A 15,058-nucleotide genomic window follows, 5' to 3' on the forward strand; every position below is an offset into this window, starting at 1 on the left:
CTAAAATTTGTTTCAGAGAATTTGCAGCCGTTTTAGTGGGGTTGTATTGGTTTAGTAGACTTAACTCCCTTTCCTGCGTGGGAAGCAGGAAATGTTTCTCTTTCTTTTTCCCTTAACCTGTTATGCTAAAATCTGCACTAAAACTTAAAAAAAAAAAAGCAGCAACAAACTTAACAAGTTGGTTTACTTTCTCTTGTCTTGTATGAAAACAGCTAGGAATGGCTTGCTCAGTGACTTTTGAGAGATAAGACCTTTGAGTCAGAGATAATATCGAAGTTTTCATATAATTAGTTTACAATTTGAAGATTAAGGTTTAACAAGCATGACTCACATTTCTACTCATTTTATAGTATTTTAAAATTAATTAGCACATTGATGTCCTCACAGGTTTCAGTAGAATTTGAATGAGGTAATACTTGAGAAAATAGTTGGGACAACTGAGATTTAGAAAGGGAGGACAATTGGTAATTCTTATGGAGAACCTGCAGGCAGGATGAAAAGACTTGGAACTAGGATTGAGGAGAAAAGGGTTTTTAGTCTTCACTGTCACACATAGTACCTTTTACTCCCCCCCCCCCCCCAGTACCTTTTACTTTTAAGTCAAGTCACTCAACTTCTTTAAGCATCAGTTAATGTAGAGACTGTTAAGATTTTAAAATTGATTATAACAATAACTTGTTTCAGAAAATATGGAAGATACAAAATAGGATTACACACAAGTACAAGAGTGTACTCTGTTAATAGTTGGCTTTCTTCTAGTATTTTTTTTTTGAGTCTGGTCCTGGGCCTGAACTCTGGGCCTGGGCTCTGTCCCTCAGCTCTTCAGCTCAAGGCTAGCGCTCTACCTCTTGAGCCACAATGCCACTTCCAGCTTTTTTTTTTCTGCTTATGGTGCTGAGGAATCGAACCCAGGGCCTCATGCATGCAAGGCAAGCTCTCTACCACTGAGCCACCTTCCCAGCCCCTCTTCTAGTGTTTTATGCATATTTTAATGTAGTTGAGAATATTTGTACATACAATTTTTGTCTTTTAACTAAATATAGCTTAATTTGTATTTCCTTAAATTTCCTCCCTCCCTCCCCTTCTCCCCTCTCCCTCTATCTGTCTCCCTCTTCCACTCCCTCCTTCTGTCCCTCTCTCCTTCTTTCCTCTCCTTCTCTCCCTCTCTTTCTCTCTTCCTCCTCCTCCCTCTCCCCCCAGGCCTGCTGCCTGAACTTTATTATTCAAAGTCAGTGCTCCACTGCTAGCTTTTTTGGTGGTTAATTGGAACTAAGAGGTTCATGGACTTTCCTGCTAGGGCTGGCTTTGAATTATTATCCTCAGATCTTAGTCTTTTGAAAGTAGCTAGGGTTACAGGCATGAGCTACAGATACCTGCCTTTTTTTTTTTTTTTTTTTTTTTTTGGTGCTGGTCCTGGAACTTGAATTCAGGGCCTCACACTCATTGGGCTTTCTATATCTCCAGTTCCCTCCAAAGCTGACAATCTACCAACTGAACCACATCCACACTTCCAACTACTTGCTGGTTAATTGCAAATAAAAGTCTTCTGGACTTTTTTCCTAGGCTGGCTTTTTAGCTGCAATGCTCAGCTCTCAGTCTCCTGAGTAGCTAGTATTATAGGTGTGAGCCACCAGTGTCTGACTTGCACATTTCCTTAGTTGACTCAACAGAATTATTTTTCTTTTTTTGGGGGGAAGTCTAGCTGTGCTGCTCATGCTCCTTGGAGAGATCTCTGTATCCTGAGTAGTTGGGAACTACAGGTGGTGACATTTCACATAGCTATCATTGTTGTCAGTTTTCCAAAGTTCAGCTTTTAGAAGTATGGCTGATGTAAATATTTGGCCATAACTTTTTTTCCCTCAGTTATATAGTCCAAGTAAAGTAGTGAAGAACACTGAAACCTTGTGTGCATGCGTACATTCTGGTATTGGGGCTTTTTTTTGTTGAAAGCAGGTGCTGTACCACTTGAACCACATCTCTTCCAGCTTTTTTTTTTGTCTGTTGTGGGGCTTGAACTCTGGGCTTGGGCACTGTCCCTCAGCTCTTCAGCTCAAGGCGAGTGCTCTACTACTTGAGCTACAGCGCCACTTCCGGTTTTCTGGTGGTTTATTGGAGATAGGAGTCTCACAGTCTCTCCTGCCCGGGCTGGCTTTGAACGGCGATCCTCAGATCTCAGCCTCCTGAGTAGCTAGGATTACAGGCGAGAGCCACCAGTGCCCGGCCTCTTCCAGCTTTTTGCTGGACAATTGGAGATAAGAGTCTACTGTGAAAACTTTTTAAAGCTCCTTAAATACTTAGTTCCCCCCCCCCCCCATTAGATCATTTGATTGTAATAAAAAGTGTTGTGTTGGGCCAGAGATATAGTGTAGTGGTAGAGTGCTTGCTTGCCTAGCATGCACTAAATCCCAGGTTTGATCCTTATTACTGCATTCATTTTGAGGGTGTGGTAGAGTTTACGCCTGTAATCCCTGAACTGAGGCAGGAGGGTCATGAACTGGAGGACAGTCAGGGCTATATAGAAGACTGAAATAACAGAATGGCCTGCCAGAATTTAGGCATCACAGGAACTATCCTGATTAGTATTTGGCCTTTTATACTTTTTCTTGGAAGGGGGAGGAGATGGGTCTGAGGATTGAACCTAGAGATGTACACTAAGCACTCAACACTACACTACACCCTCAGTTCCCTTTTATTTTTATTTTAGTTATTTATTTTCTTGTTGGCGATGGAGTTTTTTTTTTGTTTTGTTTTTTTTCTTTTGGGTCCGGTCATGGGGCCTGAACTCTGGGCGTGGGTGCTGTCCCTCAGCTCTTCAGCTCAAGGCTAGCGCTCTACCACTTGAGCCACAACGCCACTTCCGGCTTTTTTTTTCTTTTTGCTTATGTGGTGCTGAGGAATCGAACCCAGGGCCTCATGCATGCAAGGCAAGCGCTCTACCACTGAGCCACCTTCCCAGCCCTGGCGATGGAGTTTTAACTCAGGGCCTGGGTGCTGTCCCTGAGCTCTCTTATTTATATATTTATTTTTTTAGTTTTTGTCGGTCGTGGAGCTTGAACTCTGCGCCCAGGAGCTGTCCCTGAGCTCTTCAGCTAAAGGGAAGCACTCTACCACTTGCACCTTGGTGCCACTTCCTCCCTGAGCTCTTTTGCTCAAAGATAACACTCTTACCACTTTGAGCGTCGGCATCACTTCCGGTTTTTTGGTGGTTAATTGGAGACAAGACTTTCCTGCCTAAGACTTTTCTCCCAGACTTTTCCTGCCTGGATTGGCTTTGAACCATATCTTCAGATCTCACCCTCCTGAGCAGCTAGGATTACAGGTGTGAGCCACCATCATCCAGCTTTAGTTCCCTTTTACAGTTTGATTTACAGTAACTAAGCATTTACATAAAAGAAATTTGCAGAATCCAAATCCTGCTGATTAAACAGAAGAAACACCTTTAGAGTTACCTTGTCTAGTCATACCTTTCTACAAAGTATCTAGTGAAACAGAGTCTTCGGCCTGCAATAAATGCTTTGAGTTGGGCTGGGAAGGTGGCTCAGTGGTAGAGCGCTTGCCTTGCATGCCTGAGGCCGTGGGTTTGATTCCTCAGCACCACATAAGCAAAAAAGAAAAAATTGGATGTGGCGCTGTGGCTCAAGTGGTAAAGCGCTAGCCTTGAGCTGAAGAGCTGAGGGATAGTGTCCAGGCTCCATGACCGGACCAAAAAACTAAACAAAACAAAATGCTTTGTGTTTATAGATTGTTTTGAAAAATTAGAATCTAAATGAAGTTTGTTAATTACCAAGAACAATTATGACCTTTATTTTATTTTATTTTTTACCGGTCATGGGACCTGAATTCTGGGCCTAGGCCCTGTCCCTCAGCTCTTCAGCTCAAGGCTAGCACCCTACTGCTTGAGGCATAGTGCCACTTCTGGCTTTTTTTGCTTATATAGTGCTGAGGAATTGAACCCAGGGCCTCATGCATGCAAGGCAAGTGCTCTACCACTGAGCCACCATCCCAGCCCCATGACCTTTAAAAAATAGTCATGTTTTCTTTGGTTTTTGAGACAGGATTTTGCTATGTTGCTCATGCATGTCATGTTGCTCAAGGGATCCTTCTGCCTAGTCTTCCAAATAGCTAGAACTATAAGCATGTACAGCCACATGTAACTTGAGTTACTATGATAAAAAATGCTATGAGCAAGTGGTGGTTGTAATGTGCTTGACATTGCCTGCAAATGTACAATACTTTCTACAGTGTGTACACTTGGTTGTTTTTTCTACTTGGAAGTGGCTAAATGAAACCTTTCTGTTAAGCCAACAAAATTCTTTACAAAGTGTCATTTGCTTGAAAATCTTCTTTTTTCTACTCTGAAAGCACATACTACCATCAGAACTTGATGAGCAAATGTCCAAGCTTTGGAAGAAAATTAGTAGAGTCTAAAATAAAATAGTTTGAGAAAGCCTTGTCAACTTCCCATGGTATAGAGTCTAATAATGTATGAGGAAAAAATTGTTACTGACAACTGAATTGGAAAGATTCATGAGTTGAACCCTTTAATGTGAAGAAGTTTTAGGTGTATGTTTGTACTACTTATATATTCTTTTTATGTTTATGTCAGAGCCATATATAATAAAATTCTACTGGAAGGTCTGTCTGTAAAATCAAATATTGAGACATAAGAAAACCTTAAGTCATCGCTTAATTGCCAGGGTTATTTTGTTTTAGTAGTATAGAAAAATGGTATGTCTGGTAAAGGTTATTATCAAAGATTTAATAAATTTGTACCATGCTGGGCGCTGGTGGCTCACGCCTGTAATCCTAGCTACTCAGGAGGCTGAGATCTGAGGATCGCGGTTCAAAGCCAGCCCGGGCAGGAGAGACTGTGAGACTCCTATCTCCAATAAACCACCAGAAAACCGGAAGTGGCGCTGTAGCTCAAGTGGTAGAGCGCTCGCTTTGAGCTGAAGAGCTGTGGGACAGCGCCCAGGCCCAGAGTTCAAGCCCCACGACCGACAAAAAAAAAAAAAAAAAAAAAAAAAATTTGTACCATATTGATTCTCCTTTCATTAGCTGCAAATAAACAGAAATTATGCAATATTGAATTTGATATTCATTTGCTTTAAGTGCAGAACCTAGACTGTGGGTGTGCTTTGTGGTAGAACATTTGACTACTATGTGCAAGTTCAATCCTCAGAACCACAAACTAACAACAAAAAAAAGAGACTTATGTCAGCCCTGTTTTGAAGATAAGAACTTTTTAGCTTAAATACACAACATGTATATCCTTGAATTGGAATTGAATTGCCTGTTTTTGGAGAAAAAGAATGCATCCAAGTGGCAAGTTTTTCTTTAGAATGGCAATTGCCAAAGTAGATTCCTGATGCTTTTTTTTTAAAACATTTAAAATAATACTCTGGGAAGTGGAAGTGAAGTATTAGAATGGAAACATCAAATTAAGCCAGGTGTGGCATCCCTGTAGTCTTAGCTACTTGCTGAGATAGCATGATTGAGCTTGGTTTCAGGAGGTGGAATCCAAGTCTGAGCACCATAACAACATATCTCCCCTTCCCCCCAAAAAAGGCTTTCTTTTTTGTTTGTTCAGTTCGTTTTGATTATCAATTCCAAATCTCAGAGATTAGTGGTGCTGTGGCTCAAGTGGTAGAGGGCTCACCTTGAGCTGAAGAGCTGAGGGACAGCGCCCGGGCCCAGAGTTGAAGCCCCACTGCTGACCAAAAAAAAAAAAAAAGCTTCCAAATCTCAGATATTTAAGTAGTGGACTGAGAATGTGGACTTCATTAATAGCATAATTATCTTGTGTCATTTTCTCCTCTTTATACTATTTTGATGTAGTTTCCTCTACTGAGCACAGGATGCTAGGGAAAAAATAAAAAGAGGTTATTCTTTAGATTTTAAGCTTCAATTATCTCATTGCTTTTTTTTTTTTTTTTTGGTTGGTCAATAGGCTTGAACTCAGCCTGGGCACTGTCGTTGAGCTCTTTAATTCAATGTGAGTGCTCTACCAGTTGAGCCACAGTGCCACTTCCAGTTTTCTGGTGGTGTATTTGAGATAAGAGTCTCACATACTTTCCTTGCTTGGGCTGTCTTTGAACTGCAATCCTCAATTCTCAGCCTCCTGAGTAGCTAGGATAGTGTGAGCCACTGGCGCCAGCTCTCATTGTTTGTTGATACCTTAGTTCTTATCTGCCTTTGGAATATAAAATGGTGAGCACACCTTGCTTTTGATAATGTGTTTTGTTATCTTGGATACTTTCTGTTGACATCCTTACCAGGTACAATTTTTTTATGTCTTATGGATCAGTTTTTATATGTTCATTGTGGAAAAAAAAAGAATATAACCAGTATAGAAATATATAAAAAAGAACCCAGATTCTTTATTTGGAGAAACCTAGTTAGCATTTTATAGACTGATAAGTCACATGTTGGGGAGTTGTACTGTGGCATTATTTTAGATTAAGATAGGAAGAGATTTGGTACTAGTAGAAGAAATCACAGAACAAGAAAAATAACCATACTGAGTTACTCTGAAATAAGGTATTTAAATATCTATACATAGAATACTATTTTAATTTTATCTACCCCCCCCTTCAATGCTGAGGATTAAACCCTAAGTTTTGACTGTTCTGGTTTGTTTTAAATTTAATTCAGAATTTCTAATTCATACAAATACATCTTTGTTGTTTCTTATATTGTAAAGATGCTGTACAGAGGGGTTACAGTTATAAGAGTAAGGTAATGAGTACATTTCTTGTCAAGCATTGTTACCCCCTCTTCGTTTTTCTCCTACTATCCCTTCCCTCCCCCACTTCTTCCCCCTACCTACAAGTTATGAATTTCATTTCCAACAGTGTCTTGTGAATATCATTGTTGCAATGGGTCAACCTGTGTCCTTTTTTTTCATATTCTTTATTGTGATTAAATGATTACATAATTTCCCCAGTTTCACAGTATTGTGGGATAGTGATGCTTAAAGTCACAGACACATTCTAACTTTCATGGGGCAAATTGTCTATTATGGTCTATAACATTTATGAGTTCTATGAGCTTTGCAATACAGTTATTTCTTCCACGTTGGGTGATATGTACATTTCTTTTGTTTTGCATAGCATCAGCTGTTCCCTCTTTCCCACTTGTTCCCATCGCTGCCTTTGAGTTACTTATTTCATTTTGGTCAATGTCCAGTGCAGCTGATGGGTCCCACTGCTATATGTTTTTCCCTGATTCCTCTAGTTCTGTGTTGTCCTCCTGGTTTCCCTCTAATGTGCACATATATACAATATATGTGATCAGCAGCATGGGGTTATTTAGTAGTGATTTGACCAGATGATAGGAAGTCCTTTGTTTCTTAAGTCTTGTTAATTTTGTCGTATCACCTTACATTTTGGATTTAACATCCACTTATCAGGGAGACCATGTACCTTTGTCTCTTTGCTCTTGGCTTACTTCGCTCAACATGATTTCTTCTAGGTCCATCCATTTCCCTGCAAATGCCATTATTTTTGTCATTTCTAATGGCTGCATAATATTCCATTGTGTATAGATACTACAATTTTTGGATCCATTCATCTGTGGTGGGACATCTGGGTTTGTTCCATGTCCTGGCTATTGTGAACAGTGCTGCAATAAACATGGAGGTACATGTGTCCTTGTGTATTGGTTCCTGTTGTTCAGGATAGATGACTAAAAGTGGTATGACTGGGTCGGAAGGGAGGTCAATATTTAGCTTTCTGAGGATCCTCCAGACTGCTTTCCAAAGTGGTTGTATAAGTGTACATTCCCACCAGCAGTGTAATAGGGTTCCTCTTTCTCCACATCCCCTTCAGCATTTGTCCTTGGCTGACTTTAGGATGTGGGCCATTCTGACTGGGGTAAGGTGGTATCTCAAGGTTGTCTTTATTTGCATTTCCTTCACAACCAGGGTTGGTGAACATTTCCTCATGTGTTTCTTTGCCATTTTTATCTCTTCTGAGAAGTCTCTCTTTAGTTCCCTTGCCCATTTAGTAATTGGTTTGTTAGGTTTGGGAGGGATTAGTTTCTTGAATTCCCTGTATATACTGGATATTAACCCCTTGTCTCATATATTGCTGGTAAATATTTTTTCCCAGTTAGTTGGTTGTCTTTCTAGCTTGGTTGCTATAGCTTTAGCTGTGCAGAAACTTTTTATTTTAAGGTAGTCCCATTTGTCAAGTCTCTCTCCAATTTGTTGTGACCCTGGGACTCTGTTCAGGAAGTTCCTGCCTGTGCCTATAAGTTCAAATGTCTCTCCTACTCTGTCCTGCAGTATTTTCAGAGATTCAGTTTTGATGTTAAGGTCTTTAATCCGTTTTGAGTTGATGTTGGTGCATGGTGATAGGCTGGGGTCCACTTTTAGTTTTCTGCATGTGGCCTCCCAGTTTTCCCAGCACCAGTAGTTGAAGAGGCTGTGCTTCTTCCACTGTATGTCTTTGGCTCCTTTGTCAAATATCAGCTGACTGTAGGCATGTGGTTTTACTTCTGGATCTTCTATTCCATTGTCAACCGGTGTCCTTGTTTCAGCATTTTGTTATTCCCCTTCCCCTGCCCAAATTAGATAAATGTTTATACAAGATGCAGGGTACCAAAATCAAATACAACGACAACAGGGGATATACCATAGGGGGAAGAACATACAAAAGAAACAAAAGAAAATCATATAGTACATTAAAAACAGCATCAAAGAAAAACCTCCTGTGTCCATATCTTGGGGTTCATTTTACTTAGTGTCATCTTATATGGTCATATGTACATAGCTTTTAAGCTTTTCTGTGCATCTGATAAGAGTATCCTATTTATTGCAAATAAGGGAAACCATGGGACCTGTAGTATTTCTTTGGGTCTGGCTTACTTACTATGATTTTTGGAAAATAGTTCTTGGATGAAGTGAAACTGAGAACAAAAAACCCTGATTTTTTGACATTAATGTAAAAAATAGGTTTAAAATACAGCAGTGACACTATGTTGAAATGAACTATACAACTTGTGGGTGGGGATGGGAGGGAGAAACTAGGGGAGAGCTAGGGAAGGGGTGACATTGTCCAAAAAGAAATATACTCTTTAGGGCTGGGAAGGTGGCTCAGTGGTAGAGCGCTTGCCTTGCATGCCTGAGGCCCTGGGTTCAATTCCTCAGCACCACATAAGCAAAAAGAAAAACGCCAGAAGTGGCGCTCTGGCTCAAGTGGTAGAGTGCTAGCCTTGAGCTGAAGAGCTGAGGGACAGCGCCCAGGTCCAGAGTTCAGGCCCCATGACCGGACCAAAAAAAAAAAGAAAAAAAAAAAAAGGAAATGTACTCTTTATCTGATTTACTGTTATACTTCTGTATATCACCTTTATAATAACGAATTAAAAAAAAGGTGTAGAGTCAGAATTACTAGAGTTCTATTATCTTGGGATTTTAACTTCCTTTATGAAAGTTTTTCATCTGATTTATGTAATGATTAACATGAACTTACTCATTTTATACAGACAAGATCTTTACTGGGTGTATTTGAAGAAGATGCCACAGCCATTTCCAACTATATGAACCAATTGTATCAAGCTATGCATCGGATTTATGATGCACAGGTAAAATGTCAAGGCCTTTCTTTATTTATGGATAGTACTCAGGCTTCAATTCAGGCCACTGTACCTTAGTTTTTTTCTCTCAAGGGTGGTGCTCACCACTTGAGCCACAGCTTAACTTTGGGGTTTTGGTGGTTGGAGATAAGAGTCACACATGCTTTTTATATTCCAGCTAGCGTTGAACTACAATACTCAGATCTCAGACTCCTGAGTTACTAGTTACTAGTTACGCCATGGATGCTGAGCTAATAAATGTTATTTAAATAATGAGTCTTTAAGGACTTGAGGACTGAGATAATGTCTTACCTAATTTACTGGTGCCTATCTCTGTCCTGGGCTCATAGTGTTTTTGTTGAAAAGGTCAATGAATATTAAGTATATTGTACTACAAAGCTTATATTAAATTACTGATGTACAGTTTGTAGCACTATGAAAAGGATAGGATTGAATATCCATCCCTTCTATCCAAATACAGAAAGGGCTTTCTTACTTAAAAAAAAAAAAGAAATCCCAGCCGGGTGCTGGGGCTCACGCCTGTGATCCTAGCTACTTAGGAGGCTGAGATCTGGGGATCACAGTTCAAAGCCAGCCGGGGCAGGAAAGTCCATGGCACTCTTATCTCCAATTAACCACCAGAAAACTGGAAGTGGCACTGTGGCTCGAGTGGTACAGCATTAGCCTTGAGGTGAAGAGCTCAGGGACAGTGCCCCAGGCCCAGAGTTCAAGCCCCATGACTGGAATCCTCACATCTCAGCTTCCAGGATTACAGTGGGATAAGGCCGTCTCCTTCTTGAATAGAGGATTTCTGTCTAGTTATTAGACATAAAAATTAGATATAGCTCTGAGGTACACAGATGAATTTAAGAAGGCCTTAAGACTAGATTTTGTTATAGGATAGAGAAAATACAATTTGAGTTACAACTGGAGTTTGAACTCAGGGTCTTGAGTTTGTGAGGCAAGCTGTCAGCCATTTGAATCATGCTTCTACTTCTTTTTTTTTTAGGTTATTTTCAGATAGTGACTAATTGTTTTCCCAGAGCTGCCCTTAGACTTAGACTATGATCTTGCTACCTATGCCTCCCATTAAACTGGAATTTCAGGCATGCCTTACCATGCCTAGCCTTGTATAACTTAAGCTTTAACAGCAATTTGAATTCTGTGATGTATTTACTCTGGGATTAAGTATACACATTTTCTTTTTTCCCCCCATTCTCTTCCTTAGTTACATTTTCATACCTATATGAAAGTTGCTATAACTTTTTCCCCCCTTCTGTGATAGGTCTCTCAGCATTTGATTTCTGAACACAAATATTCAGTTAGTAAGTAGCAGTTTTCTTTTTCTTTTTTTTTTTTTTTGCCGGTTATGGGGCCTGAACTCTGGGCCTCTGCGCTGTCCCTCAGCTCTTCAGCTCAAGGCTAGCTAGCGCTCTACCACTTGAGCCGCAGCGCCACTTCTGGCTTTTTCTGCCTATGTGGTGCTGAGGAATGGAACCCAGGGCCTCATGCATGTAAGGCAAGCACTCTACCACTGAGCCACCTTCCCAGCCCTTTAAAAATTTTTAAAAAAAATTTTAGTTATATCTGATACTAAATTCTTTTTTTGTTGTTGTTGGTTGTGGGGCCTGAATTCTGGGCCTGGGCACTGCTCCTCAGCTCTTCAACTCAAGGCTAGTGCTCTACCACTTGAGTCACAGCGCTGCTTCCAACTTATTCTGCTTATGTGGTATTGAGGAATTGAACCCAGGGCCTCATGCATGCAAGGCAAGCACTCTACCACTGAGCCATCTTCCCAGCCTTGATACTGAATTCTTATAATCTGGTATTAACTCCTAGAGACAATAATGGGTCATGAATGTAGAGTCTCTCAAGATTTTGTTAAGGTTATATACAATTATGTACAGCTCCAGCTTTTTTTTTTTTGGTGCCTGTGCTGGGGCTTAAACTTAGGGCCTTGGTGCTGTTCCCAAGTTTTTTTTTGCTAAAAGCTAGCTCTCTACCACTTGAGCCACAGCTTCACTTTTTTTTTTTTTTCTGTTTGCTTTTTGGTAATTTATTGGAGATAAGAATTTCTCTTACAACGCCGGGCGCTGGTGGCTCACGCCTGTAATCCTAGCTACTCAGGAGGCTGAGATCTGAGGATCGCGGTTCAAAGCCAGCCCGGGCAAGAAAGACCGTGAGACTCCTATCTCCAATAAACCACCAGAAAACCGGAAGTGGCGCTGTAGCTCAAGTGGTAGAGCACTCGCCTTGAGCTGAAGAGCTGAGGGACAACGCCCAGGCCCAGAGTTCAAGCCCCACTACCAACAAAAAAAAAAAAAAAAAAAAAAAAAGAATTTCTCTTACAGCCGGGCGCTGGTGGCTCAGGCCTGTAATCCTAGCTACTCAGAAGGCTGAGATCTGAGTATCGCGGTTCAAAGCCAGCCCGGGCAGGAGAGACTGTGAGACTCCTATCTCCAATAAACCACCAGAAAACCGGAAGTGGCACTGTAGCTCAAGTGGTAGAGCGCTCGCCTTGAGCTGAAGAGCTGAGGGACAGCGCCCAGGCCCAGAGTTCAAGCCCCATGACGGACAAAAAAAAAAAAAAGAATTTCTCTTACAATCATCATCTTACAATACAGTCTCTCCCTGGGCTGGCTTGGAATTAGTTTCCTTAGATCTCAGCCTCCTGTGTAGCTAGAATTATAGGTGTGAGTCACAGGTGCCTAGCTAATGATTGCTTTTTATTAGTCAAAAGAGACAAGGAAAGAGCACATACCTAAAGCTGTTGGATTTCTTGATAGTCTTTGGGTTTCAGTTCTTTTTTAATGAGAGTTTTCAAAAATTTGTTCAACATTTATGTTAAGTGCTAGTAAGTAAAAGTAGCCTAGGTATCTTCAACTAAGACTCTTTTCCTAATCAGTAATATTATGCTAATTTGATTGCTATGTTTTTTTTTTAGAATGAGTTAAGTGCAGCAACACATCTGACTTCAAAACTTTTAAAAGAATATGAAAAACAGGTATTGTATATCAAAGTTTTAAAAGCACAATTTAACATGGTGTTATAGAAAGTTACAGATTTGGCTGGAAATGTGGCTTATTGGTAGAATGCTTGTCTAGCATGCATGAAGTCCTGGGTTCAATTCCTCAGTAGCACATAAATAGAAAAGATCAGAAGTGGTGCTGTGGCTTAACTGGTAGAGTGCTAGCCTTGAGCAAAAGAAGCTCAGGGACAGTGCCCAGGCCCTAAGTTCAAGCCTCAGGACAGGCAAAAAAAGAAAGAAAAGAAGGTGATAGATTTTTTTTTTAAAGTAAGTTTTTGATTGTGAAAATACTGTACAGAGGGGTTACAATCACATGAGCAAGGTGATGAGTACATTTCTATCAAGCATTGTTGCCTCCTCCTTTGTTTTCCCCCTACCGTCCCTTCTCTCCCATCTCCACAACTACATCCCCCGCCACCCCCCTGCCTAAATTGTAAAGTTCATTTTTCAATGTAGCATCTTGTACATCTTATTGTTGCAGTGGGTCAACCTGTGTTCCTATTTAAACAATTTGTTTTTTTCCTTCCCCTCCTCAAATTATACCAACATCAAATACAGTGAAAACAGAGGTTAAGGCGTGGGGAAGGGACATACAAAACAACAACAAAAAATCACGTGGTGCCTTATAAATATGTTAGAAATAATAGCAAGAAAGAAAAAACCACTTGTGTCCTTATCTTGGGGTTTATTTTGCTTACCATCATCTTATCTGACCTTTCTTGCTTGTCTCAGTTATATACTAGTTATTGCAAATAAGGGAAACCATGGGACCTATGTTTCTTTGGGCCTGGCTTACTTCACTTAATAGAATTTTTTCCAAGTCTTTCCATTTCCTAACAAATGGGGCAATGTCATTCTTTCTTTTTTTTTTTTTTTGGGTCCGGTTGTGGGGCCTGAACTCTGGGCCTGGGCGCTGTCCCTCAGCTCTTCAGCTCAAGGCTAGCGCTCTACCACTTGAGCCACAGCGCCACTTCCGGCTTTTTTCTCTTTGCTTATGTGGTGCTGAGGAATCGAACCCAGGGCCTCAGGCATGCAAGGCAAGCACTCTACCACTGAGCCACCTTCCCAGCCCCAATGTCATTCTTTCTGATGGAGGCATAGAATTCCATTGTGTAGATATACCACATTTTCTTGGTCCATTCATCTACTGAGGGGCATCTGGGTTGGTTCCATATCTTAGCTATGGTAAATAATGCTGCAATAAACATAGTTGTGCTGGTAGCTTTAGTATGGTCTTGTTTGTGATCATTTGGTAAATGCCCAAAAGTGGGATTGCTGGGTCATAGGGGAGCTCTATGTGGAGTCTTTTGAGGAACCTCCATAATACTTTCCACAGTGGTTGAACAAGTTTACAGTCCCATCAACAATGCAGTAAGGTTCCTTTCTGTCCACATCCCCTCCAGCATCCATTGTTATTAGAGAATTTCCAGGAATCCTTAAACTTTCTTTTGCTTTTTTGAGGCAGGGCCTTGCTGTAGGCCTTGATTTTATCGCCCCCCTGAGAGTTAGGATTATTAGCATGTTGCTGCCACACTTGTCCTTTTTTTTTTTTTGTATGGTATTGGGTGAATTTGAACTTAGGGCCTTGTGCTTGTTTTCTACCACTTGAGCCACATTTCTAGCCCTTTTTTCTTTTGGCTGCATTTTTTTTTTTTTAATTTTTAGTTTTATTTTTTGTCTTGGGTAGCCTTGAACTATAATCTTCTATCTATGGTCTTCCAGGTATTACAGGCACATATTACCATTTCTGGCTTGTTGGTGGTGATGAGGCCTTGCTAACTTTTTGCTTGGTTTGTGCTTGAACCACAGTCTTACCTCCCAAGTAGTTGAGGTTATAGGCATGGGTTTGTGCGTCCAGCTAAACTTTCTTGAATTCATAGAATATATCTTTGCAATTCCACTATAGCCCTTAGTTTGAGATAATTTTAGTTAGTGATTTAATGTTTGGTATATTAACTAGATACAGAGCTTATATAGTTTTTCTTTTTACAAATGAAAAACTGAGTCTTGCTTAAGGTTATAGGTTAGTAGTTAAAAGGACTTCATAACTGAATGTTCAGTTGTACATTCTAGCATATTATGTTAATTGTTTACTTAGGAAATATGAAAGTTACTCTGAAAATGGCTTTTTTGGAGCTTATTTAGAATTGTAGAAGTTCTCTAAAATTACTTAAAAATACAAATTGATGTCCTTCACACACATAGGAATGTATAGTATTGAACCTTTACCTTATCTCTGTTTTACACTTTTCAGCGTTTTCCATTGGGAGGTGATGATGAAGTTATGACATCTACTTTACAACAGTTTTCAAAAGTTATAGATGAAGTAAGTGCTTATTTTGCTTGAATAAGGTTTATTTATTTTATTTAACTATTTTATTTTAGTGCTGGCACTCTACCACTTGAGCTACATCTCTACTTCTGGCTTTTTCTGATTGATTGGAGATAAGTCTC

General features: G+C 40.2%; 1 protein-coding gene across 2 annotated transcripts in view; it reads left to right on the top strand.

Annotated features, from left to right (window-relative positions):
- The window catches only part of Appl1 (adaptor protein, phosphotyrosine interacting with PH domain and leucine zipper 1), a 54,646-nt gene that overhangs the window by 1,191 nt on the left and 38,397 nt on the right, over positions 1-15,058 (top strand). For both annotated transcript variants that reach the window (XR_011371141.1, XM_070018478.1), the window contains exons 2-4: positions 9,487-9,585; positions 12,521-12,580; positions 14,859-14,930. Coding sequence is in view for 1 of the 2 variants with exons in the window: in XM_070018478.1 (XP_069874579.1) it covers positions 9,487-9,585; positions 12,521-12,580; positions 14,859-14,930 (231 nt within the window). In the remaining variant the exon portion in view is untranslated. The remainder of the gene's footprint in view (positions 1-9,486; positions 9,586-12,520; positions 12,581-14,858; positions 14,931-15,058) is intronic.

The sequence above is a fragment of the Dipodomys merriami genome, unplaced genomic scaffold (genome assembly GCF_024711535.1).
Source record: "Dipodomys merriami isolate MVZ:Mamm:240054 unplaced genomic scaffold, mDipMer1.0.p SCAF_13, whole genome shotgun sequence".
Lineage (NCBI taxonomy): Eukaryota > Metazoa > Chordata > Mammalia > Rodentia > Heteromyidae > Dipodomys > Dipodomys merriami.